Below are 26,453 nucleotides of genomic sequence, written 5' to 3'. Positions count from 1 at the left end.
CACAACTCCTTTTCAGAATATACATCTCTGAAGTCAGGGTTAATGTGGAAGGCCTCTGGATGACCATGTTTGTCAGAACTGGAAGCTGGGGGCAATCAATGAATCACTCAGTGATGTAGATATCCTTCAGGAGGGTCTAGATCAGACAAATGATTGGTTTCAGAACCATGGCATAAAACTAAATGTGAAAAAATACATTATCATATCCTTTGGGAAGTCAAATACTCCTGCAAATACAGCATCAATATCACACACCTAAGAGTAGACTCAGAGGTGAGAGATCTAGGTATACAGATAGATAGTAGCCTGAGCTTGGACTGTCATGTTTCCACAGTTGTGAGGAAGTCTTTTATGTGGCTCAACATATAAGTAAAGGTATGCCACCTAAATCCAAGAAAATTATAGCCCCGCTCTACTCAGCCATCATTAGACCAATAATCAAGTACAATGCACCATTTGTCATGTACTTGACTAGGCACTTACAGCTGCTGGGATGACCTCAGAGGTTCCTCACAAAGAAAATATGGAGTATAAACATGAACTATGCAGACAGACTAAAAGCCCTAACCCTTTACTCTATCTCCTACCGACTACTAAGCTGTGACCTATGCTTGATCTACAAGGCACTCACAAATCCAGCATGATGCAGTTGCTACACATCTGAAAGTCAAACAGCATGAGAGTTACCTGACTTAGTGATCTAAACTTACTCAGCGACTCAAACAAAACATGCTGGAGAGACAGATATGCATCTCAGAGATTGCCCCTTCTTTGCAAAAGGCTTCTTATTCACATTAAGCAGAGCTCTTATCTGGCCCTCTTCAAATGCAGTTTTGATCAGTGGATGGGGAACTGCAAATTCACACCTGAGGTAGTACCATTATCCCTTATGGACAGGGGCAATCTGTAAGATACTCAATGCACAATCCATGCAATCCTCTTGGCCCTAGGGGCCATATATTGGGTAAAATCAGGTTACACTGGCAAGGCTTGTAAGGGCTCTTAAGCAGTTAGCCTAGTAATCTCCTATGAACCTACATCCATCTACCTCTACACACACACACACACACACACACACACACACACACACACACACACACACACACACACAGTATTATGAAAGGTAATGGTAAGCAACCACCAACTATGTGGAAAAAACAGCAACTGCATGTAAAAACAACCTAAAAGAAGAAAGAACTGCCACAAGTTGACCACAACTGACAAACAGTAATTTTTTCAAGAAAAGAAATTCAGCAAACTCCACCCCCCTCATCCACATCCTCACTGGTTCATAGGTGTTTACTGGGCTAATGACCACAAGAGCCTTTTCAGCCTAACATCCCAAAATCTCTGACAAGTTCTAATACCCTTGATAAGTATAGGCAGGGGTTTGGGAAATTAAACATTTACAAGCAGGGGCCTGGGAGATGAACTGTTTACAGACTGTGTGTGTTCATTAGACACATAAGGTGCCAAACCAGGGACGAATTTCCTGTTCCCCATCCAATTGTCCAAACTGCACCTGAATTGCATTAGGGAGGAACTCTGCTTCACACGGATGGGGAGCCTGTTCCATTGATGGGGTAGTCTCTGGAATACATACCTGTCTCTCCAGCCAGTCTTATTTTTATCAGTGGCAAGGTTTAAATCTTTAGAATAGGTAATTCTATTACAAGTCAAGAAATGAAAAACATGGATGTAAATGCAGAAAGGTAAACTGTAAGACAATGAGGTATCAGGGCAGTCTTCTTTTCACAGGAATAATGAGAAAAAATTGCCTACTTTGCATAAGCTGGAGTGGCAATCAGATGACATGCTAGTTTTCATCAATCCATACCATCTTCCAGCAGAAAGACCATTTAGCAGTATCCAGAAATGTTCTGGTCAGCCATCAGTTCAATTCCTATGGAATGTGTACTGTGGCCAAAACAAGACATTGAGAAATTCCAATTCTCAGATTCCCATGGCTTCCTTACTCAAAGTAAAGCGAGTACCCCCTATATGTTGGTGTACCATATTAATGACATGTTGTCCAGATAGAGGGATATACAGCTCTCCTATGGAAGCCATATCCACAAGGCTTGCATACCCAGTAGAATTGCCCTCTGTTGCAGCACATTTATGTGTAGCAGCACATTTATGTGTAGCTTGGTATCTAACAAAGATCAAGTTCTTTGCCCCCATAAGTACCACTTCTAGAGTTCAGGCACTGGCAATTAATTTCTGCTCAGGCTGAAGGTCCATACAATGCTTCCTGACAAAAGATTTGGATAACAAATCTACTAAAACAATTCTTTCCTGCACACACAAGAAACTCATTAGAAAATTGAGCAGATCTGAATCCTACCTCAGCTGAACCAACACAATTCAATGAAAGGGCCCCATGCACTATTTGACAAACAGAACCATCAGAATAGAGGCTGAAATGTGACCCCAAATGCCAGTACTGAGCAATAAAACAGCAGAAGATATAAAGAATTTCCTGCAAAATTTCTAGGATCAAATATACTCAGCAGATCTTTCAATCTATGTCCCAGACCTACACTAAACCCTGTTGACTGGAAGTTAACAGTCAGGTGCACCAAAGAACACTTCAAAATCTTCCACTGCGTAAAGGCTCACCAGCAAAGAGGGTATGTAAACAGTCCCTCCACCAATGCAACTAAATGCCACAAATGTTTCAGGTGGTGGTGGAAGGTGCTGCGCATCAGTGTCAGAGAACAGTCTTACAGTTTAAATGATAAATACTTCTGGCGTTGGGTGAGGGGACCTGGAAGAGCAAACAGATGTTTATGGGGTGATGACAGCCATTGTTATACCCTCAACAAAGCAAAATGACCGTTGCCATTCACCCTATCCTGTCCACACAGATACCCAGATAGCTCTAACATTGTGTATGCATATGTGACAGTACTGATGCATAGCTCCATTGCTCTATCCCAGTGGTATGCAAATGAGCTGTATAAACAATTTTCCTCCTGAATCACTCTGTCACATAACCAAGTGATTCAGTGGACAGGAGAGGAGATCACGGCATAGTATTCTCTCAGAAAGGGCAGTATTCTTCCACACACAGACTGTACTGGAATGCAATATGTATAATACCTTCAGTGACAAAAATGACCACTGCTGACGGCCTGACACTGTGCCACCTGTAGAGGAGGCCAACACTTTGGCACCAGTACTGTACAACTCATACAGCCTCTGCTGCAAACAGCTGCCCTCAATAGTTCCTAGCCAAGCAGCAAAAGTAGCTGCTACTCCAAATATTCTTATAAATCTTCCCAGAATGCTACCCCAGCTGATTTTTTTTTATTTTTGTTTTATTTTGATTATTACAACCCTATCCAAAGTTTTACTTAACAAAACTTACTGGTCTGCAATTACTGGCTGCAGTGGATAAAAAGAATTTAAATTGTGGAAAATCATTTAATTAGGAGATACTTTTTTAATAAAAAAATACAAACTTAATAGGTCTAAGAAAAATATGACACTTTTCAGCTTAAGGCCCCTGTCAGAAAACCAAAAGAAATGTTATGAGAAAAAAAGTGTTAAAAGCACTTGAGTAGACACATTAAACCCAGAAGTAAAATAACCACCACAGTGCAGACTAATTCTTCCTCTGATACTGTTTTTCATTACTAGTACTTGTTGGCCTTAAAAGGATTAAGAATCTCTTCAGACTACTAATATAGCTATAACACTGTGGGGGGTATTCAGAATCAAAAGACACACTGTTACACAAAACAACACAGTGACTGGCAATGAGCATGGAGAAGGGGATTCAGAGCCACACACAGCAACCAGGCAATGTGGTATGTATCATATACAAATGACCACATGACGACATGCAAACTTGTGTCAACATTCTAAAATGCGAGGCATTGTGTATGCAAATAACTACATTAAACACAGCAGAGAGATACAGAAAAAAAGATTTATGTACTTACCATAACTTGGAATCTGTGCTATTCAGTGTCATTATTCATCACGGATGGGTGTTGGATCAGACATTGGATCCGAGCCGGCAACTAGAAGACAGCTCCTGAGCTCAAGCTCCTCCCCTTCCCAAGATCCCTTGCTACCCACAACCCTCAGATCGAGTTTGCTGGATAGTAAAAAGAGGTAGTGAATACTGCCTAAAAGATGAAAGGATACAAAGGGATACATCCCTCACTAACTCCCCAAACTCCAGAAGGAGGGGGAAGGAGGGTGGGAATGTGATGAATAATGATACTGGATAGATATAAGAAATACAGCTGGTGATCCAGTGAGAAATAGACACCTTGGAAACTGCTTGACCTCTCCTGGCCTGAGAAAAAGGCAACAAAGACCTGATCAGACTTTCAAAAATTTTCAGTCTGCTTGAAGTAAAAACGTAACTGCCTATGAACATCCAAACAATGCAACTGATATTCTCCTTTATTGGAAAAATTAGGAAAGAACACGGGGAGTTGAACTGACTAAGATTCACCTGTGAAGCTACCCAAGGGAAAAAGGAAGGATTGGTCCTGAGAGACACCCTATCCTTATGGAATACCATGAAAGTAGGCTTTATGCACACAGCCTGCAATTCGGAGACCCTCCTGGCTGAAGTAACGGCCACCAAAAAGGCAGTCTCCCAGACAGAAATTCAAGGTCACAGGTTGTTGCAGACTCAACAGGTTTCTGCGTCAAACACTGCAGTACCAGAGTGAGATCCCAAGGAAGTCCAAGTATAAAGATCTCTTTAAGGCCTTGCACAACCTAGCAGAAAGGTGGGACTTTTGCTCAAATGGAAGTTTGAGATAGCAGCCAACTGGAGTTTAATCATAGAGAAACTGGCCTCCTGATTAAAAAGAGAGGCCAGGAACGAGAAGATGTCAGGGACAGAAGCTGAAAAAAGGTCTAGATTGCGTTGTTTTGCCCAGATAGAAAATCTCCTCCATTTGCCGGAATACTGCTTTATATATAGTGACTCCATGATTATAAACAGAATGGAAATGGAATATATTCCCAATCCCAGCTGTACAGCAATCTTGTACACATTCAAGCATACTAATCATTCCATGTATGCCTAATACACAGGTTGCATACCACTTAACCTCACAGTGCAAAATTCCATGACAAAGCCCAAATGTAACAACCATTATCAGGGAAGATTTCAAACACTGATGTTATGTAACTAGCTAAAATTATACCATCTCCATTAGCATACATTTACTGATGGCTATGACGTATAACCAATCCAATTAGCCTTTCGTCACTTGCCTACTCAGAAGACATCTGGAATCCAGGTGACATTACCCCATTCACAGAAATGTATAGTCGCATAACTGTGCTATTTCACATGTCCTGCAAATGCAATCCACTCAACTTAATGACACCAATACTGATTAGACACACACTATACACACGTGTGTGTGTGTGTGTGTATGTGTGTATGTGTATATATATATATATATATATATATATATATATATATATATATATATATACACACACACACACACACACACACACACACACACATATATATATATATATATATATATATACACACACACACACACACACACATATATATAGATATATATGTATACACACATACAGACATGTATATGTAGAGATATATATGTATATATATATATATATATATATATATATGTCTACTGTCTTTCAATGGAAGTGCATTTAAACTAAAGTTACTTACCCAATCCCATTCCTCCAAAGCGGCATGACACCAAACGCAAGGACTTCCTAATTCCTTTCTCTTTGAAAGGAACCACTTGGCCACCGTGGTGAACTTTGCCCTCTCTTCAGTTCACTGCAATCTCGGAGTTGATACACTTAAGTAGGGGACGAAGCCCCCTCCACTTTGGTGGATTTACTTTTGCTCCATTTAGGTTTATTCCCATGGTGGCCAACTGGTTCCTTTCACAGGGAAAGGAATTCAGCAGTCCGTGCATTCGGTGTTTTATATATATATATATATATATATATATATATATATATATATATATATATATACATATATATATATATATATATATATATATATATATATATATATATATATATATATATATATATATATATATATATATATATGGGTTCCCTTTAGAATCTCGAAAAACTGAAATACCGAATTTCAGTTTACTGAGATTCTAATCCTGAATGCTCGGAATCGCGAAACACCAGAAGTGCAAAATTCGAAATCCCGAAGTTCGGAGCTTCTGGTGTTGCGGTCTATGAATGGATGTAAGTGCAGGAATGTTTGTATGAGTGTGTAGGTTATGTGCTGTAGTGTATGTTAGTGTGCGTTTCGGTTGTGATGTGTGTGTGTGTGTGTGTGTGTGTGCCCTCATATGGTAACAACCACCCCTTGCTATTAAAGAACTGGCAAAAACTAAATATAGAACTTGGTTATAAATATATCCAACTCATTATTGACTACTTTCAACCCGTTGAAAATGAATTAACATCTAAAACTGAATCTCTTTACAATGATCTAATTAAGAGATTCAAAGGTGAAATTTTTGTAAACAAGATTGACAACTTAATTAACCAAGTCAGTGCATATGGGGAACGTTTACAAATAGTAAAACTACGCAAATTACAGAGAGACATATCCGATTTTTCCAACGGCCAGGTTTTTGTATGGCCACGCTATAACCAGAGGGAAGGACAGCAACGAACCGAAGGGGCTGAAAGGGAATCCAGAGGACTGGTACATGAAAATGAAGAGCTTATTCCCTCCACAGATCCAGTGTCATCAGGTGGTATTAATGTGGCCAGCGTACCAAACATCTCAAGAACCGTGATGGATGTCAGTACACCACCACCCAATCAGCAAGCGTTATCCAACCCGCATGGTATGGGTACCAGACCGAGGTTACAGCAATCGAATCTTGACGCTTTTTTACCTCTACCTGTGCGTCAACGCAGAGTATCCAGAGGGAGGTCGACAAGCAACGGAAGACGGAAGAGAAACACATCGGGGGAACCGACGAACAAAAGAGGTCGAAGAAGAGACTAAATGATTTGGTCTTTAACCTGTCTAACAAGAGTTTGACTGAAGCGGATTACCAGCTTTTAAATAGAGGCTTGAGCTTCATTCCAGCCCAGGCTAGTAACATTTCTACTGTGCTGACTGAATTGCGCTGTTTTACACGCAATATAGCGCTGGCATTGTTTTTTAAGAAAACGAATAGCAACAGTCACAGTTTAACTGAGGTAAAGAACACTTTTGAATGTTACAGAAGGAAAAGTACTTTTTCACCAGCCGCACATCCATACATAGAATGTTTTTTAAAAATCTGTGAAAATGACTTGTATAAATATTATAATAGTAATTTTGTCATAGATGCCAAGATGTTGTTTCACAATATATCTAAAGAAGAAAGACTAGCCTTAAACACCTTATCTAATGATAGAACAGTGACAATTAGGCCGGCAGATAAGGGAGGGGGTATTGTCATCCTTAATAGAAAAGATTATATTGAATATATGGCTACACTTTTGAATGATGATCTCACATATAAAGAGATAGATAGGAAAACAGTTGATAGGTTAATATATGAAGTGCATCATGAATTGTATGATATGATGGTGACTAGACAGATTAGTCATGATTTCTACTTGTTTTTACTGATTGAACACCCATTAATACCATACATCAAAGGGTTACCCAAGATGCACAAGGATATCATGCCGCCACCTTTACGTCCTATAGTGGTAGGACATCAGTGGGTAACTGAAAATATGTCTATTTTTATTGAAAAAAAGCTAAAACCTATAGTCAATAATATTGACACTATTTTGAAAGATTCTTATCAGCTGATTGAATATCTTAATAATATGCAGGAGACCATTTTGGAGAAACACCTATTAGTTTCATTAGATGTCAAGAGTCTTTTCACGACAATACCCAATACATTTGGTTTAGAGGCAATAAGACATATATTAAATACTTCAAATATCTATAGTAACAGTGAGCAAATTCTACTTAATGCCCTATTAGAACTAGTACTCACTAAGAATGCCATGATGTTCAACAACTCCTATTATTTACAACAGTGGGGGGTGGCCATGGGCACCCCCTGCGCCAATTCGTATGCCAATTTGGTGGTATACAAATGGGAGACAACATGTCTATTTACACATACAGCATACAATAAGGTAGTGGCATATTTTAGATTTGTGGACGATATACTGCTTATTTGGGATGGGACACCTGAGGAGCTTGTAGCCTTCATCAAAGATCTGGAAGAATCTACGGAATTCCTTAGATTCTCCATTGAATACTCGTATTCAAGTATTAATTTCCTTGATTTAAACATCAAAAAGGTTAACACAGGAAGACTAGTTACTTCTCTTTATAGAAAAGAGTGTTGGAAGAACACACTATTAGCTTATGATAGTATGCATCCCAGATTTATATTCTCGAATATAATTAAAGGGCAATTTACGAGAGTCAACCGAATATGCCAAGATAGCAGTGAACGCAGTATTCATTTTGATAGACTAGAAACCCTTCTTTTAGACAGAGGATATAAGCAGGATGATATATCGTACATAAAATATAAATTTGTTAATAATGAATGTCAAAAACCGAGGGCCAGGTATCAGTATTTTACTGGTAATAGACAAAAGGAGATCCAAGATGGTAAACAAATAAGGTGTATCATCAGCTACACCAGTGATATTCACTATATCACTGACATCATCAGCAAAAATTGGTCTATACTTACTTCTGATGATGAAATAAAAAGTTTGATAGGCAGTAGAGCTACCTTTACATATAGGAATATGTCAAACCTAAAAAGGATGCTATGCCATGAAAGACTCAATGACATAATTCCAAAAAGGGACACTAGAGGCACTGTTCCATGTGGAGACTGTACCTCTTGTAAATGGATATCGAGAGACAAAACTTTTTCACATCCCGAGATAACACAGGAAGTTGCCATTAAATGTTCAGCTAATTGTGAAGACACCAACATTATCTACCTAGCTACTTGTGGGTCATGTCCTGCATTTTATGTGGGCATGACAACTAGGAGGCTAAGAGACAGGATACAAGAACACCTGTATGCCATAAAGAAGAAAGATAATAAGAATGCACTGTTTAAACATATTTCTGAATTTCCAGATCACACTTTTATGTTTAAAGTACTCCAGAAAAGGGTGCCTAACATAAGGAAGGGTGACAACTTCAATGACTTGGAACATCTAGAACTTGAGTGGATATTTAGAATTAGAGCACACAAATATCCGGGTCTAAATAGTTATGTTAGTATCAGATCACACTTAAAAAATAGGAAATATCATTGAACAGGTATCCTATTAACATCTCAGATTGTATCCTTAATTATTAGAGAAGCTCAATATATGCTACCCATATTACCCCTTATACACTAGGCCTTTCAGTTGCATTGGAATAATTACATTTGTTTGGGATATACATATAGTGAAGGATGAACACTCTGTTTGTTTTCCATTTAAATAGATCTGATTTCTCCTATTGTATAGTTATTTACAAGTTTCATTCATCATGTATTTTGTATCATTATGTCTATTGTCTTGAACTTTATATATTCGAGATGCTATAGAGCTGCACATTCATGAAATACTTTCCTATCTAATATTTATTATGTTGTTGTTAATATGAAGTGTTCTATCATATTAACATATAGTTTGATTTATTCAAGTTTATCATGATACAAGAGGTCATTGAAGTAATATTATCTTATGTTATATTTTATGGATTTGCTCTTTATACATACGGTCTTTGACGGAATGTCTTCACTTGGTTTTATATATATATTAATATTAAATATAAAGTTATATTAATCAAATTTATAATACAATATATATAATTAATCATGACTAGTTATAACATCTTTGGCACTTTATGATATATATATATATACATATTATTTATAGTTTTTGAAATTTTATATTGGTCATAAAATGTTTTACCTTGATAGATACTTATTACACATTAACACTGAATTTACTATGATTTTTATTTCTTTTATATTTTTATTTTTATACTTTTATTTATGCATAAGTACATTTTCACATATTTTTTATATTGGTATGTTTACTGTGATATATATATGGGATAGATAGTGAATAAAAATTATTATTCATGTTGTAGTTTCCATATGAACGATAGTTTATATCAATTAACATCTAGATAAATATCCTTCATACATACAGTTTAGAAAACATTATAACCATCTAGATTTTATAATGCTTATAAAGCAATTGATTATTATTTTTAGTTAAATATAGAAAGCTTGATACCTAGTATATCTTTAAATGTTTTGACTAGCCCGTGATATTTGTACCATTTGTTTTTGTATGTTTGAGTACTATCACTTTTATGCTTAGCGGTTCTGTGATACATGAAATTGTTTGGTAAAATTATGATAGTCGCCAACACATACAGAATTTTACTGAATGATGGCGATCAATGAAATACACTGGTAGAATGAATGTTATGGTGTTAAGCATGCATAATAGTGAGTATGGTAGAGTAGTATGGGACTAGAACGGGTTATGCATACGCTCTAAGTAATGGAGCGTTTTAAATGATATGGTATTTTACCTATAATGTATACTTTTTAATTTTATGGTTTGAAAAATCTATCCAAATAGGCTGACAGAGTCATATTTTAGTATTTTTTATTGTTTGTTTAAAAGTAATTTTGCTGACTTAGGCAAGAATAAGACATATACAACTTTAAACAGTGATGTATATAAGAAGCCAATGAATTAATTTGATGAATCATCTGATATATCTTAATGAATTAATTACTTAATTGGCTCATTAAGAGCTCCTATACAAGATATAAAAAGGAATGTTTTAGTGCTGTTTTATACTTGTCTGATGAAGCGTGCTTTTTGGTGGCACGCGAAAGCGCTTACTTTTCCTGGGTTTTAAGAATAAAGCTTTTGCAACTTTCGTGGTGTTTGGTCTACTCGTGTTTCTATATATATATATATATATATATATATATATATATATGTCTACTGTCTTTCAATGGAAGTGCATTTAAATTAAAGTTACTTACCCAATCCCATTCCTCCAAAGCGGCATGACACCAAACGCAAGGACTTCCTAATTCCTTTCTCTTTGAAAGGAACCACTTGGCCACCGTGGTGAACTTTGCCCTCTCTTCAGTTCACTGCAATCTCGGAGTTGATACACTTAAGTAGGGGACGAAGCCCCCTCCACTTTGGTGGATTTACTTTTGCTCCATTTAGGTTTATTCCCATGGTGGCCAACTGGTTCCTTTCACAGGGAAAGGAATTCAGCAGTCCGTGCATTCGGTGTTTTATATATATATATATATATATATATATATATATATATATATATATATATATATATATGTATATATATATATATATACATATATATATATATATATATATATATATATATGGGTTCCCTTTAGAATCTCGAAAAACTGAAATACCGAATTTCAGTTTACTGAGATTCTAATCCTGAATGCTCGGAATCGCGAAACACCAGAAGTGCAAAATTCGAAATCCCGAAGTTCGGAGCTTCTGGTGTTGCGGTCTATGAATGGATGTAAGTGCAGGAATGTTTGTATGAGTGTGTAGGTTATGTGCTGTAGTGTATGTTAGTGTGCGTTTCGGTTGTGATGTGTGTGTGTGTGTGTGTGTGTGTGTGTGTGTGTGTGTGTGTGTGTGTGTGTGCGCGCAAGGGGCTGTGAAATGTGTGGGTGTGAGTTGCCTTTGTTTGTGTGATTGTGTGGTCTCGGAGCTAGCATGCATAAGTGGGGGTGTGTGGGGGCAGTAGCCCCCCTGCTTGTTTCTAGTGTAGGTTAGTTTTGTTTGTGTGTGTGGGGGGAAGTTGTGTGTATGTAAGTGTCGGGATTTCGAATTTCGCGGTTATGGGCATTCGGGATTGTGATGTTTTGGCTTTATGACCTCGATATTCTGACATTCGGTATTTCAGAATTTCGAGATTATAAAGTGAACCCATATATATATATATATATATATATATATATAAATAAAAAAATATATATATATATATACATATACATATATATATATATATATACATATATATATATATATATATACATATACATATATATATATATATATATACATATATATATATATATATATGTATACATATATATATATGGATTCACTTCGGAACATCAAATACCATAATGCTGAAATTCAAAACATTGAGACCAAATCTTGAAAGTGCAATACACTGAAACCTGAAAACATTGAATCTCATAATACTGGGAAAAAAAAGGAAACCAACATTTACTATATTCCACCACAACAACATACAGAAACAAATAAAAAACAAACTATATGAAACTTCTCCAAATATAAGTAGGGGGCAAGCCCCCCTGCACCCCACTTCTGGGGGGGGCTGCACCCCCCACACCCCCTGCTACTTAAATATATGAACTCCGAGATTGCACTACACAGAACAAAATGGCAAATGTACCATTCCACACTTCATGACTGCCTATTTAACATGTGAAAATGTATACTCAACCTTCTCTTTGAAACACTAGTTCACTGCTAAAACATTACACATCACTATATATCTCTTTAATACTTACCGGAGTTTCACAGGTAACCTCAGTCATGCTCCCTTCTTACTTACTATACTACAACATAACATCTTAAAGTCACAGCAACCAAATGGCACATCATAATACGGTTTCCCCAGCCAATGCTACATTCTAACATATATTTTGTGCTGTATAATGTGATCTCGGGTTGATATATTTAAGTAGCAGGGGGTGTGGGGGGTGCAGGGAGGCCTGCCTCCCCGCTTGTATTTGGAGACATTTAATTTAGTTTGTTTTTTTATTTGTTTCTGTATGGTGTGGTGGAATATAGTAAATGTTGGTTTCCTATGTTTTTTTCAATGTTGTGGGATTTAATGTTTTCAGGTTACAGTGCATTGAACTTTTAAGATTTTGGTCTCTATGTTTTGAATTTCAACATTATGGCATTTGATGTTCTGAAGTGAATCCATTTATATATGTATTACACACACACACACACACACACACACACACACACACACACACACACACACACACACACACACACACACACACACACACCATTTGTTTTTGCTCTTTCTGCTCCTACTAAACATCAAACCATCTTTTGGTCTACTTACCTATTAATTCCTCATCCACCACAGTAAGAAATTAATGAGCGGGAACACCACTTAGAAAGCCACCAAGAATGATTCTTTCTTTTGTTTTTGTATCACCACTGCACATGCACAGCAACTCACCCAGGGTTCATCATGCAGTGGGTGCCAGTGAGGGCATGTCACCAGTTTTCACAAGTGGCACAACCCCTCAGAATAGCCCTGCCCTCCATAAAGCCAGCATTTTCAAGGGGAGGTCTCTGGCCTCTGCTGGGGAGTCAACTACGGTAACATGAGTCTTGGACATGCAGTACCACACCCTCCCTTTGAGGACATACAAGTCATCAAATTCAAGCCATTTTCCCTCCCCCATACCAGCCCCATCATGTTCCAGATCTGCTACTTAAACTTGCTACCTGGACAGCAGTCAGGACTTCATCACTCTGCACCAACAGATTTGATGATAACATGATAATGGCAAGGAAAACAGCATACGCTACAGTGCAGTAAGACAAAATCAATCCAAGAATACAACACATAGAATTAAAAGCAACAATCAACATCTTAAATATTCACACAATCAAAACTAAATGAATTTACTGGTGACTTTAGGGTCATCAAAGGCTTAATTGAAGAGATTTGCTTTAAGCTGTATTAAAGAACCTCTTACAGTACAATACTCTAACCACTGATAACGTTTTGTGAAGTTATTCCTACAACTGGCACCACAGACAAGATATTTTTGAAGATTCTTCAGGTAAACCCTCAAAGACTTACCAAAAGAGTCTGTGCTGCTATTTTATTAGCCAGGGTGAAAGGCATTCCCATTTTGACAGCACCTTCAGCCATGGCTTCTGCAAACATATAGACCTGTAAAAATAAGCAAAATATTATTTTGGTACTCTCACTGGCAAATTTCACACATTGGCAGACATTTCACTGAGAAAAAGTGGTTGCAATAATCTGTTAATGAACTAGCAATAACTACTTATTAGGAAAAGGCATGCGCTACTCAACTGCTGCATGATGGTGCCAGAGCAGGCAAAGGCCATCATCACCTGGGGATGTATGGTCACTAAGCACTGGTCTGCACAAGATTGCCAATTCATCAAACACTGTGCAACATTTGCTGATCAGCAACACCTTAACAGCATTTGATTAAACTTAGCAAGTATAATAAGCACAATTTCATTGACATGTAGTCCAATAAATCATGACAGCCAAAGGTTGACAGTGATTTGTTCTGCAGCCAACTGATGCATGTGCCACAGGACAGCAGACCAGTTAACTACCTGTATTCTCCACAGACTGAAGAAATATCAAAATGCATCTTAAAACTGTGTGACAACAAAATACATGGCTATGTTTTTTCATTATGTAAATAAATTGCATCTGCATGTTCTTACTTTGACAGTATACAGTGTTTTTGCTGTATTTCATAGGTAGGTACAAGGCTATTGCCCTAGGGCCTATATAAGCCTAGCCAAAAATGTACCCTGGCTTTCGCCACCCAAGAAAATTATTTTCCTGTGCCCCTGTCTAGCAGAGATACAGAAGTGATCTCTGGGGTGAATTTCCTATTTCCCATCCAATCATCAAGATTTTTCTTGAAGAGTGCTAATGAGGAGCTCTGTTTGACATAGATAGGTAGTCTGTTCCAGAGTATGGGAAGTCTCTGGGACAGGAATCTATCCCTCCAGCATGTTCTGTTCATTGTGGTGACAAGGTTTAGGTCCCTAGAGCGTGTAGCTCGGAAGGACTGGGATTTCTTTAAATGGAGCATGTCCAACAGCTTTGGGTTTGACATAGCTTTGTATGTAGGCAGAGATCGCCTCTGAGTAGGCGATATGCGATGGAGTAAAGCTGGAGTTTTTTTGAGACAGTCTGCGTAGGGCATCTGTTTGAGGCCAGTAATCCTCTGTGAGGTATTCCTGTGGCCTTTCCAGTTGTAGATGTCTTGTGAGGTACATACCAAAAGGGGTGTTGTACTCTATAATGGGTCTAATGAGTGATGAGTAGAGGGGAACAATGACCTCTTTTTTTCTGGATGAGAAACCTTTTGTGATGAGGTGAGCCACGTAGAAAGATTTCCTGACCACTGTGGCGATGTGATTATCAAAGGAGAGACTACTGCCCACCTGTGTCCCAAGGTCTCATCACATTTTCGGCGTTAAGTAGACTACCAGCTATGTGGTAGTTCATGGGTACACAGTTTTTACCAAACAGGATGACAATACACTTTTTGGCATTGAGCTTCAGGCCATGGCTTTGACACCAGGCATCTGTCTCAGTGAGGCCCTTTTGTAGTATGTCCACATCGTTAGGAGTTTCAATTATGGCTTCCGAGTTTGCAGTCATCTGCAAACTTTGTTAGCCAAAGACCTTCTGTGTTAGCCTGTACTTCAGAGAAGTAGATACCAAACAGGAGAGGACCCAGGACTGAACCCTGTGGTACTCCACTAGTCACTGGTCTGAAGTCGGATTTGGAGTCTGCTACTTTCACAGTGTGGGATCTGTCCGTGAGCCAGTTGGCAACCCATCTTGTGACATAGGGATTTATACCTAGTTTAGTGAGCTTATCTATAATTCCAGAGTGGAGGATAGTGTCGAAAGCCTTGGCGAAATCTAGATAAGCGGTGTGAACTACCTTACCGTCATCTATGGCTTTGGTGACTGCTTCAAAGAAGTCAATCTGGTTTAGGAGACATGTTCTGCCTTTTACAAATCTGAACTGGGTAGGGTCCAGAGTTTGGAGATTACCAATGTCTTTGTTTATGAGTTCCATGATGATACGTTCCATGGCCTTGCAGACCAGGCTTGTCAGGCTAATGGGGCGGTAGTTCCCAGGGTCCGTCATGGCTCCCCCTTTGTGGAGTGGGATAACCATCACAGTGCGCCATTCAGTGGGCACAAAGCCTGAGGTGAGGCTATGATTGAACATGGTACTTAGGTAGGGTGCCAGTTCATTCTGTAGTTCATGTAGAACGCAGCCTGGGATATTGTCAGGTCCCATGGATGCTGTGTTCTTGGCTTTGGAGAGTGTGTTTTTACTTGTGCAGCCGTGATTACAGGAACTTTGCATTCTTCCGGTATAGAGATGGGCCCTCTAGGAGGTGAGAGGGGATAAAGTTAGCACTGAACCTATCTGCCAGGATGTTGGCAATATCAGTTGGTTCTGTATATTTAGTGCCTTTGTGCTGTAACTCAGAGGAGATCTGAGTGTTGCCATTGAGATTCTTGACATAGCTATAGAATGCTTTGTGGTTGTCTTTAGAGTCAGTGGCAATTTTGTTTTTATAACTAGCTTTGGAGGATTTTATGAGGGATCTCAACTTCTTACTGAGGTTGACCAGGGAGTCCCTTCAGTCATTGGATTTTACTCTTTTTTGCAACAGTTTCTTTCTTCTGTTGTAGAGTTTGTTTATGGCAGAGGACCACCAGATTTTCTTCCTTTTTTTGGAGGATAGCATCTTGGTTCTATTAGGGATAGCATGATCCATACACTTGTGTAAGTGCTTATAAAGGGCATTTGTGTAGGATTCAGCAGTCGTACCTCTATTGTCCGTCTGCATGGGTGTCATGAAGTTTGTCACTTCTGTCTTACAAAGTGTGAAGTTGGCTTTGGAGAAGTTTTTTACGGTTGTTTCCCTAATTGGGGTGGGATGTGGATGTCTGGGGTGATTAGCTTGTGGTTGGATCTGACCAACGAGGAATTGACCTCTGGTGTGGAACACCCATTCTGTTTCATGTATGGGCAGTAAATAAGCAAGACAAAAATAGGTGATGATAGAAGGCCAATGGACCACTGAGTTAACCCTAATGAAGCAGTTAGCATACACACAGCTGTCACGCCCCTTTTCAATTCATCCTAGAGACTGCTGAATTCCTAGTTTAAACACAACTCTATTATTCCTTCACACAAAGCATTCTTGTATCCCTTTTACCTTCTCCGTGAAATCTATCTGCCAAGTATGGCTACAAACTGTACCACTTGCAGTACTGTATGTGAGGTAGCTGGCATTAAGAGCATATAGCAAATGAATGCTTCTGACATAGAAGGCATTGTCCAGTGCATGTCACATTCAAATTAGATTAACTTCACCTCTTCCCCTTCTTCTAGAATAGCCCCGCCCTCTTTTCTTTCTGTCTCTTCAATCTCCTACTCAGCCTACAATGCCCTATGTCTCCCTAAACTCCTACTCTGTCTATGCTGTTTCCTAAGCTCCTACTTGGTCTACAACATCTTAAATCTGTTTACTTTCCCTCTCAGTTTCTTATGTCTTAAATATCATGATATGTCATATATGTTGTAATTGTAATATGTGTTATAATGGTTTTGTATACTTTTGTATGTGTAGCTTTTTTCCTCGGGCCTCCACTGAAAACGGGTGCTGTTGACCTAGTTGGACTATCCTGGTAAACAAATATCAAATAAAAAAATATATTGTACTGCTGGACAGCAAAGTTATAACCACTGCCTTTCCAAATTTTTGTTTACCTCATTCTCATCTTACTTCTTTCAGTCTTGCCAACAGTAGCTGTATATTCACTAAAACTACTGCATATACACAAACATATACAATTCTTTTTTTTTTCATTTTTTTAATTCAGTTTTTAAAAACAATCACAATATATCAAAGTAAACATATTATTAAAACATAGCACATAGAAACTATTTACAATCATCCATATCAAGATTTTTATTAAAAATTAATATATATCATTAGTATTTTCCAAGTAAATCACTCAACTTTTTCCATGCAACATATTGATGTGTGATATTAGGTGTTCTCATCTTAATGGTTAACAATTCTTTTTGGCATATACTTTTTGCTAGATTTAAAAATTCAGAGAATAATCTAATATTTTTACATTTCCAATTTAAAGTAGTAACTTTCCTCGCAGTCACTAAAATTGACCATACAAGAGACACTTGTGTTCTTGGAATAACTTCTGGAACTGGAGCATTAAACAATATTAATTAATTTGTTATTATACATTTATCTGACCACAACGCTTGCAAAAAATTGTTTAAATTCCTTCCAAAAAGGAGATATTATTTTACATTCCAGCATCATATGTAGCCAGTCTGCTTCTGTATTCTCACATCTCCAACAATTAACATTTGATATTTTATTTATTACTGCAACCTTATGAGGAGTTATAAAAGATCTGCAAATATTTCCAAGTAAATAACTTCTAGTACATATACAGTTATTTTCATGAGGCACTAATAATACCTATTTAGTGCAACTACCCCTCGTGCTTTAATGGTAGCACACTACACTGCCATCAGCTAGACCATTCTGGCACATCCAGGACACGATTATTGTATAGACTTAAAAGGAACTATCCAAACTTCTAATTCATTGCTAAGACCATGCAGTCTCTCTTTTCAAAAGGTGGATGCCAACAGTTATAATTCACTAGTTTTGTCTAATTGTACATGCATAAATTAATAAACAACCAGCTACAGGCTTTTAAAATTGAATACTGAAACTTTTTACTTAAACAGGTTAGGCAATACACTTTGAAAATACAATAAACAAATATTTTCTTGCATAGAGAAGTATAAAAAGAAGTTATGTTCTACGAATAACGTTCCATGTGAATTGTTCATCTCGCCTTTGTTCTTACACACGGGTTTGGAGCCGATCCTCGGCTCCGAGTTGGCCACATCACCATCTCCGTATCTTCGAGAAAGCTCGAGGCACAGTGCTATCCCATGATCCTCTGGTGCTAACCCTCAGATCTAGTTTGCTAACACTCGAAGAACCCCACTAGTTACTGCGCCCTAGCGCACAGAAATGCAACCACACTGTCTAATACTCTATAATAAAGTAGAGGAGAAAAGATGCCATACCTGGAGTACAGTAGGAAGCTCAAGAACACCCACATCTAGAGAAAACTGAACTCGGCTCAAGTCGTGCCCGTTCTCCCAGACCGCAGAACGGGGGATGGAGGGGGAGAATGTAAGAACAAAGGCGAGATGAACAATTCACATGGAACGTTATGGTAAGAACATAACTTCTTTATGTGAAATTGTTCGATCTTGCCGTTTGTTCTTACGCACGGGTAGCGTCCCTAGCTCCTTTATCCTGGGTGGCTCAAGTGAGAACATTCCTGAGAACAGTGGAACCAAACGTCACCCTGTCTCTGGAGTTTTTATCTAATTTGTAGTGGGTAATAAAGGTATGTCGTTTTGCCCAGGTTGCCGCCGCACAAATGGTATCTAATGGTAAGCGAGCGGCATGGGCCAAGGAAGTAGCAACTGCCCTCATAGAATGAGCTCTAGGATTAAAGGGGGGCTGTTGTTTTGATTCTGCATATACGAAATTTATTCAGTCCGATAGCCATTCGGATAAAGTAACTTTCGCTATCGCTTCTCCCTTCTTTTGGTCAGCATAAGATACAAATAGTTGGTCTGATTTTCTGTATTCCTTAGTCCTGTCTAAGTAAAATCTCAGCTGCCTGTGGACATCCAATTTTTGCAGCATGTATTCCAGCTTATTAGAGTGATTTTTGAAGAAGGTGGGTAGCTCAATAGATTGATTAATATTCTGAACTGAACAAATCTTTGGAAGGAAGGATGGATTGGTGCGCAATGTTACTCTATCTGGGTGAAAAATCATGTATGGGGGCTGGACAGACAAAGCTTGCAACTCTGAAACTCTCCGAGCGGAAGTGATGGCAACCAGAAAGAGTGACTTCCATGATAAAAATTTGAGAAGAGTTGTGGCGGCTGGTTCGAATGGGGGCAACATGAGCCGTGATAACATCAGGTTAAGATTCCACGGGGCGACTGGATCACGAAAAGGGGGACGTAGGTGAAAGGTACCTTTCATAAAGGCTTTGCAAAGTCTGTGGGACATGAGAGAATTATCTCCTAGACCAACATGAAAATTTGATATAGCCGCCAGTTGTACCCTTATCGTGGAAGTGGAAGCTCCTTCCTGAAAGAGTGTAGAGAGAAACTCTAGTATCTTGTGTACTGGAGCCCCTGATGGATCTATACCCTGTTGCAAGGCCCAGTATGCGAAACGTTTCCATTTGCTATTGTATAGCTTCCTCCTGGATGGCTTATGGGAAGATACAATGATCTGTTGAACTGCAGGGGACAGTAAGTCTGACCTGGCTAAGATGGGAAGCGGAGCAGCCAAGCTCTGTCAGTTTGAGGGACTTGAGAGATGTGTGGGGAACTCCCGAGTGCGCCAACAGGTCTGGCACTGGGTCCAGAATCCACGGTTTGCCCACCTGATGAGTTTGAAGAAAGGGAAACCAGATTTGTCGAGGCCAGAATGGGGCTATCAGAATTATGGTCCTTTCCAGACGTTTGGCTTTCTGTAAGAACTTGGGCATTAACGGGACAGGGGGAAAAGCGTAAAGGAGACCCGGGGGCCAATCGTGTAGCAGTGCGTCCCTGGGGGTGCCCCCCGGAGGGGGTAGTAGGGCAAAGTAGCTTCTGCATTTGGCATTAAATGGGGATGCAAATAGGTCGCAGCAAGGCTGGCCCCATCTGCGGAAAATCATTTCCGCTACTTGAGGTTTGAGGGACCACTCGTGGGGCAACAGGATGGCTCTGCTCAACCTGTCCACAATCACGCTGGATGTCCCCGGGATGTGCGTTGCTATCAGAAAGCATCCGGTGGACACAGCCCATTGCCAAATCCTGAGGACCTCTCTGCACAATGGATAAGACCTGGTTCCCCCTTGTTTATTTATGTACCAGACTACTGACATGTTGTCTGTCTGAACTGTCAACTGTTCCCAGAGGCAAGGACTTGTGAAAGTGCTGCAATGCTAGAAACACTGTCCTCAGCTCTAGGACATTGATGTGCAGATTGTATTCCAGGTTGGACTATTGACCTTGGACTGTTCTTCCCTGAAAAAGCCCCCCCCCCCCACCCTATCAGGGAAGCGTCCGTGGTCACAGTCGCTGTAGGACTGGGTAATACGAACGGTTGGCCTGTTGTTAGATCCTGACTGTGCATCCACCAAAGGAGATCTCGTTTGCAGGAGTTTGTGATTAGGATCTGGTGAGACAGTGGAAGCATTGAGAAAAGAGCATCCACTGAAGAATCCTCATATGCATTCTGCCTAGGGGGACTACAATAAGAGCGGCTCGTAAGATTTGTTGTGCAGGGACTTTCCTGCTCTGAAGAAGGATAGAAATCTGACTTCTGAGGGCTGATACCCTTGTTGGGGGAAGATTGATTCGAGCCAGGGAAGTGTCTAAATCTGCCCCTATAAATGAGATACGCTGTGAGGGCGATAGTGCAGACTTTCCAAAATTGATTGTTATGCCTAGAAAGGAGCAAAGGTTGATGGTGTAATCCCTGGCTTGCACAAGACGATACTCGGTGGTGGCAGAGAGGAGCCAGTCATCTAGGTAAGGAAACACCCGGAATCCCATCCGTCTCAAGTGAGACGCTACTACTGCCATGCATTTGGTGAACACCCTGGGGGCTGTGGTGAGGCCAAAGGGCAGAGCACGAAACTGGAAGTGACTAGCGCCCAGCCGGAAGTGCAGATGATCTCTGGACACTCTGGCCATCTTGATATGGTAGTACGCGTCCTTGAGCTCTATAGAGCGCATCCAGTTGCGCTCCTGTAGGAAAGGAAGTATCGACTGTAGCGTGACCATCCGGAACTTTGCCTTCTCCACGAAGGTGTTGAGTTTACTGAGATCCAAAATTGGTCTCCAGTCTCCTGTTTTCTTTGGAACTAAAAAGAACCTTGAGTAAGTTCCGGATTCTATTTGGTCCGCCGGGACTGGTTGGATGACTCTGTTTTCGAGCAGCCTTTTTATCTCTACGACTGCCTGGTCTCGCAGACTGGGTGGAACATCTGGGAGCTTTTTGGGGGCAGGTGGAGGTTTTATAAACGGAATATTATAGCCTCTGGTAATTATGCTTTTTACCCAGGAATCTGATGTGAGATTTAGCCAGGCCTCTGGGTATAAAGCCAAGTGATCCCCGACTGCCTCCAGAGTAGGACAGCCGGGCCTACATTCAGGAGTGCTGGAAGGGCTTCCCAGAGAAAGTCTCTCTGTCGCCCTGATTTTGCAGACCCCCTCTGCCGCCTGGGCAGTGTCTTCCATTTCTTGCCCCTCCTCTGCCTCTGGAGGGGGCATCCCTCTGAGTGGGCTGAAAGGATCCCAGAGTCTTTCCGAACCACATTTTTCCGCCACTGTGCCCTTTAGGGTATGGTCTAGATGGGGTGGAAAAACGGACCCCTATGGCAGACAGGGTCTTCCCTTCTTGCTCACACCTAGTGAGAGTCTCTTTTACTTTGGAGCCAAACAAGGAAGCGCCATCAAAGGGGGCGTTTGTAAAGGAAGACTTGAAGGATTCCGCAAAGGAGCATAGGCGCAACCAGGATTGCCTCCTCAGAGCAATAGCTGAAGCTGCCGCTCTACTCGATCCTTCGGCTGAGTATGAAATAAGCCTCATGGACGAGTTCACTATGGAATTGAGGGTGTTAAGCTGTGCTGTCACTTTTTCGGAGACAGCAGCATCTGTGTTACCCTGGAGAGTATCTCCGAGTTCCTTAAGGAGATCTCTCTGTAGATGCGTGAAATGTGTAAGGTAGTTGAGCGACCTCATGGAGAAGGTCGCAGAACTAAAGACGCGCTTCCCATACCTGTCCATTGTCCTAGAATCCTTATTAGGAGGATGGACAAAGGAAGATGATTCGGACATTTCCTTTTTAGTGGCTGCCGACACCACCACAGTATCCACGGGAACTCCTTTCGTAAGGTAACTCTTGTCTTGAGGTGCCGTGATATATTGGTTAGGTCTACGGGGGACCGGTTCCACTGTATCAGGTGATTCCCAAGCTCTATGGGCTATGAGTTCTATTAGCTCGTCAAACGGTGGGGTCACCCAGGAAGTAGAAGGTTGAGCCCCAAATGCCTTCAGCAGTACCGATTCGTCTGCAGAAGGGGTAAGGGATTGCCAATCTCCCCCTCTGTTTCAAGATTTCTAAAATGTCAGCAAAAGAGACATCTTCAGAGGGGGACCGTGGGGACCCTTCTGCTTCATCCAAATCAGTATCCGATGTTAGAGATTCCTGTGGGGAATCAATGTGCCTTCTCTTGCACAATCTTTTCCTCAGTACATCCTCAGAGGGGGCTTCTGGGGATGCCTCCGAGGAAGTAGGGGCGCCCTCTGGGGCTTGCTGAGGCATTGGGTCTCGACGCTTAGCAGGGACCAAAGGTACAGAAGCAGAACACAGACCCTTTGGGGAAGGAGAAGAAGATGTCGATGATGTATGTGTCTGTTCAGACAAGACATTCCTCATGATGTCGAAGGCACCGGTGCCCTGGTCTGAGGACGCCACCAGTTCCGAAGAAGCCGGTAGCCTCCCTGGAACCAGAACCACGGGCTCAGACCCTGAGGACGGAACCGAACTGATCTGAGCCGAGGCCACGAGGGGAAGAGTCGGAACCAAAAGTTCGGTTCGACTGTCCCCCACGGAACCTAGGAAAGACAGTCTGCTCCGAGAACCCCCGGCTGGTTCCGAGGGTGTCGAGGTTAAAGGTGTCGATAGCACTGCTGGAGGCTTCGGCACTGAGGGCTCTACACTCATCAGCTCTTCGATTCCTGGCTCCGACAACTCGACAGGTCTCGGAGGAGGATTGGTCGAGGGGGTGGGAAGGGTCTCGAGTTTAAACCAACTGCGATCAAACTTCGATCAGTTTGGACAGAGCCGAGTTCTCCATTAGCTTTTGTACCACTCGGTTGACGTCGGAATCAGAAAGCGGCCTCGAAGAACGGGTAGAAGCCGTCACCAAGCGAAGGATTGAAGGCGGTGGTAACTCCGACACCGGCTCCAACACGGTAGTCTCGATCAGAGACAAGGACTCGACGCCCGACCCCGAGGTCTTTGGAGCCGGCGTCCGAATCTGAAAAGATGTGCTCGGAGCCGAGGACGTAGGCTCCGACACTCTTGAAGACTTCGACCCCTTCGAAGACTTGGACACTTGTTCGGTCTTGTCCAGGGCCTCTTGAAATTCGGGTTTTAACAACTCTCTGTCTACCAACTGCCTGTGTCTTTCCAGCATGACCCTCCCACTGAAGGAATGACATATGGAGCAGTCTTCCTGCAAGTGGAGAGGGCCAAGACAAACGCAGGACGAATGGTTATCAGTCATGGACATCTTTTGTCCACACTGACACCTCTTGAAGCCTGATTTGGCTTTCTCAGACATTTTAACGCTATATTTAGTAAAAATACAAAAAACACAGCACACTAAATATATAGGAACACACTATATATATATATATATATATATATATATATATATATATATATATAGATATATATATAGATATATATATATATATATATGTGTGTGTGTATAATAATAATAATAATGTACAAACAGTCTAATGTAAAGTTTAACACTATCTTAATATGTATATATATATATATATATATATATATATATATATATATATATATATATATGTATATATATATATATATATATATATATATGTATCAAAAGGGGAAAAAGTTAAGGCAAAAACTACAATAATATAACTACTACTGTCAGTCCTGACAGAAAAACCCAAGGCCTTAACTAAGGTAAATACTAACTATTTAAAGCTATTCTATCTAAGAAAAAACACACTCTATAAGCTAACACACTCTACACTATTATTTACTACTTTTAAAACTACTTTAAACACTATTTTTAAACTACAAACTTCGAAAATTTAGAAATATAATGAAAAAATACTGGCCCGAGCCTCTCTGTATGCGATCTGCTGCTAGCGGCAAACTAGATCTGAGGGTTAGCACCAGAGGATCATGGGATAGCACTGTGCCTCGAGCTTTCTCGAAGATGCGGAGCTGGTGATGTGGCAGACTCGGAGCTGAGGATCGGCTCCGAACCCGTGTGTAAGAACAAACGGCGAGATCGAACAATTTCACATCAAGTTTTTATCTGACAGAAGACAGTTAAAAAAACACAGACTATAAGCTAGCTGGTTTTACTACTACCACTAAATGAAGAAAACTACAATCTTTCCACTTTTGACTTTTAATATCATTCAACAGTTTCAAAGGCACACAGGCAACATTTGCAAACTTAACTTACATAACTCTTGGCAGTAAGTTGGTTATCTTCTTGTCTGCAGTTTATGAAAATGTTTTTCACTGGCCATAGTCCTTAAAATCCATTGACAACTCACAGAGAAATACAAAGACTAAATGATCTGTAACTGGTTTAAACTTCTAAAGAAGAGTCACATCACTTGAAAATCCAGAGTGTTGTCCTGGAATAAAACCATTATGGAAAATATTCAGTTAGCACTGCCCTTTCAGGCAACCCCCTCCTCCCTCTTGACCGGTAAGAGTTCAGGTTCTTCACTTCCAGTTAGGTCAAAATTCCAAATCCAGACAATAACCTTCAAGTAAAGTTGCTTACAAAACTAGCTCGTTCCAACTCAATTAACGTAATGCATCTTTTATTATTTCAATCAGATTTAGACTGTACAGTCCTCATGCATGGTCCTCTTTTTTTATTTTACATCAGAGGTCTACTTCACACAGCTCTTCTAGTTACTTTCACCCCCTCCTCATCTCTCCTTTTTGACTAGTAGCAGCTGCTCATCACCTCCTTTCCATCTTCCCTTGCTTTTTCTCCCATCCCATCATTTTATTCTGCTTTATGCTTCTCCTTGCAATGTCCAGAAATCTCATGCTGAGCTTCCATTTCTTAATTTTCCTCTTGGTTGACAGTTTCTGGGCATTACACTCTTTACATCTGTTGCCATTAGCCTTATCACTGGTACTTCTTTTTCTGTCAAACCCCTTTACATTCCCTACACCCCACATGCAGAAGTCCCAGGAGTCCCCCCCTTCTTCATGTATCTTTTTCCAGATTTCCAGGCCTCTGTCCAAATCTTTAGTGCCCAGCTATACTCCTAAAATATAAGATTCGTACCCACCTCTTTTGTAATGCACATCTGGCATCTAGAGTCTTTCCCTCTTTCCCTCCTTATATAATAATTTTAGTGTGAGAAACCATATGTTCAGCACTCTTAATATCTGAATTCCCAGCCTATGCATTTTCTGTCTCTCTGATCTTATTTTGTTGGCTTTTTGCCATCCAGGCTCCTCAGTCTGCTGTCCTTATTCTCTCATTCTTATCTTAGTTCTTTTTTTGTGGCTTCTTCCACTTTCTCCTCTGGTCTTCATAAAGCAATCTGCTTTTACCTTTCCCTCTTTTTCCCATTTCCCCCCATGGGGCTCTCATTTCCTTGTCTTTTACTGGGTTTCT

General features: G+C 40.2%; 1 protein-coding gene across 1 annotated transcript in view; it reads right to left on the bottom strand.

Annotated features, from left to right (window-relative positions):
* Nucleotides 1–26,453, bottom strand: part of PYCR3 (pyrroline-5-carboxylate reductase 3) — a 351,447-nt gene that overhangs the window by 69,589 nt on the left and 255,405 nt on the right. Inside the window, exon 5 of the mRNA XM_044067325.1 lies at nt 13,940–14,032. Within this exon, the coding sequence (XP_043923260.1) occupies nt 13,940–14,032 (93 nt within the window). The remainder of the gene's footprint in view (nt 1–13,939; nt 14,033–26,453) is intronic.

This window comes from Protopterus annectens, chromosome 3.part1 (genome assembly GCF_019279795.1).
Source record: "Protopterus annectens isolate FY-2018-M chromosome 3.part1, PAN1.0, whole genome shotgun sequence".
Classification (NCBI taxonomy): domain Eukaryota; kingdom Metazoa; phylum Chordata; order Ceratodontiformes; family Protopteridae; genus Protopterus; species Protopterus annectens.
This window is presented reverse-complemented; position numbering and strand designations above follow the sequence as displayed.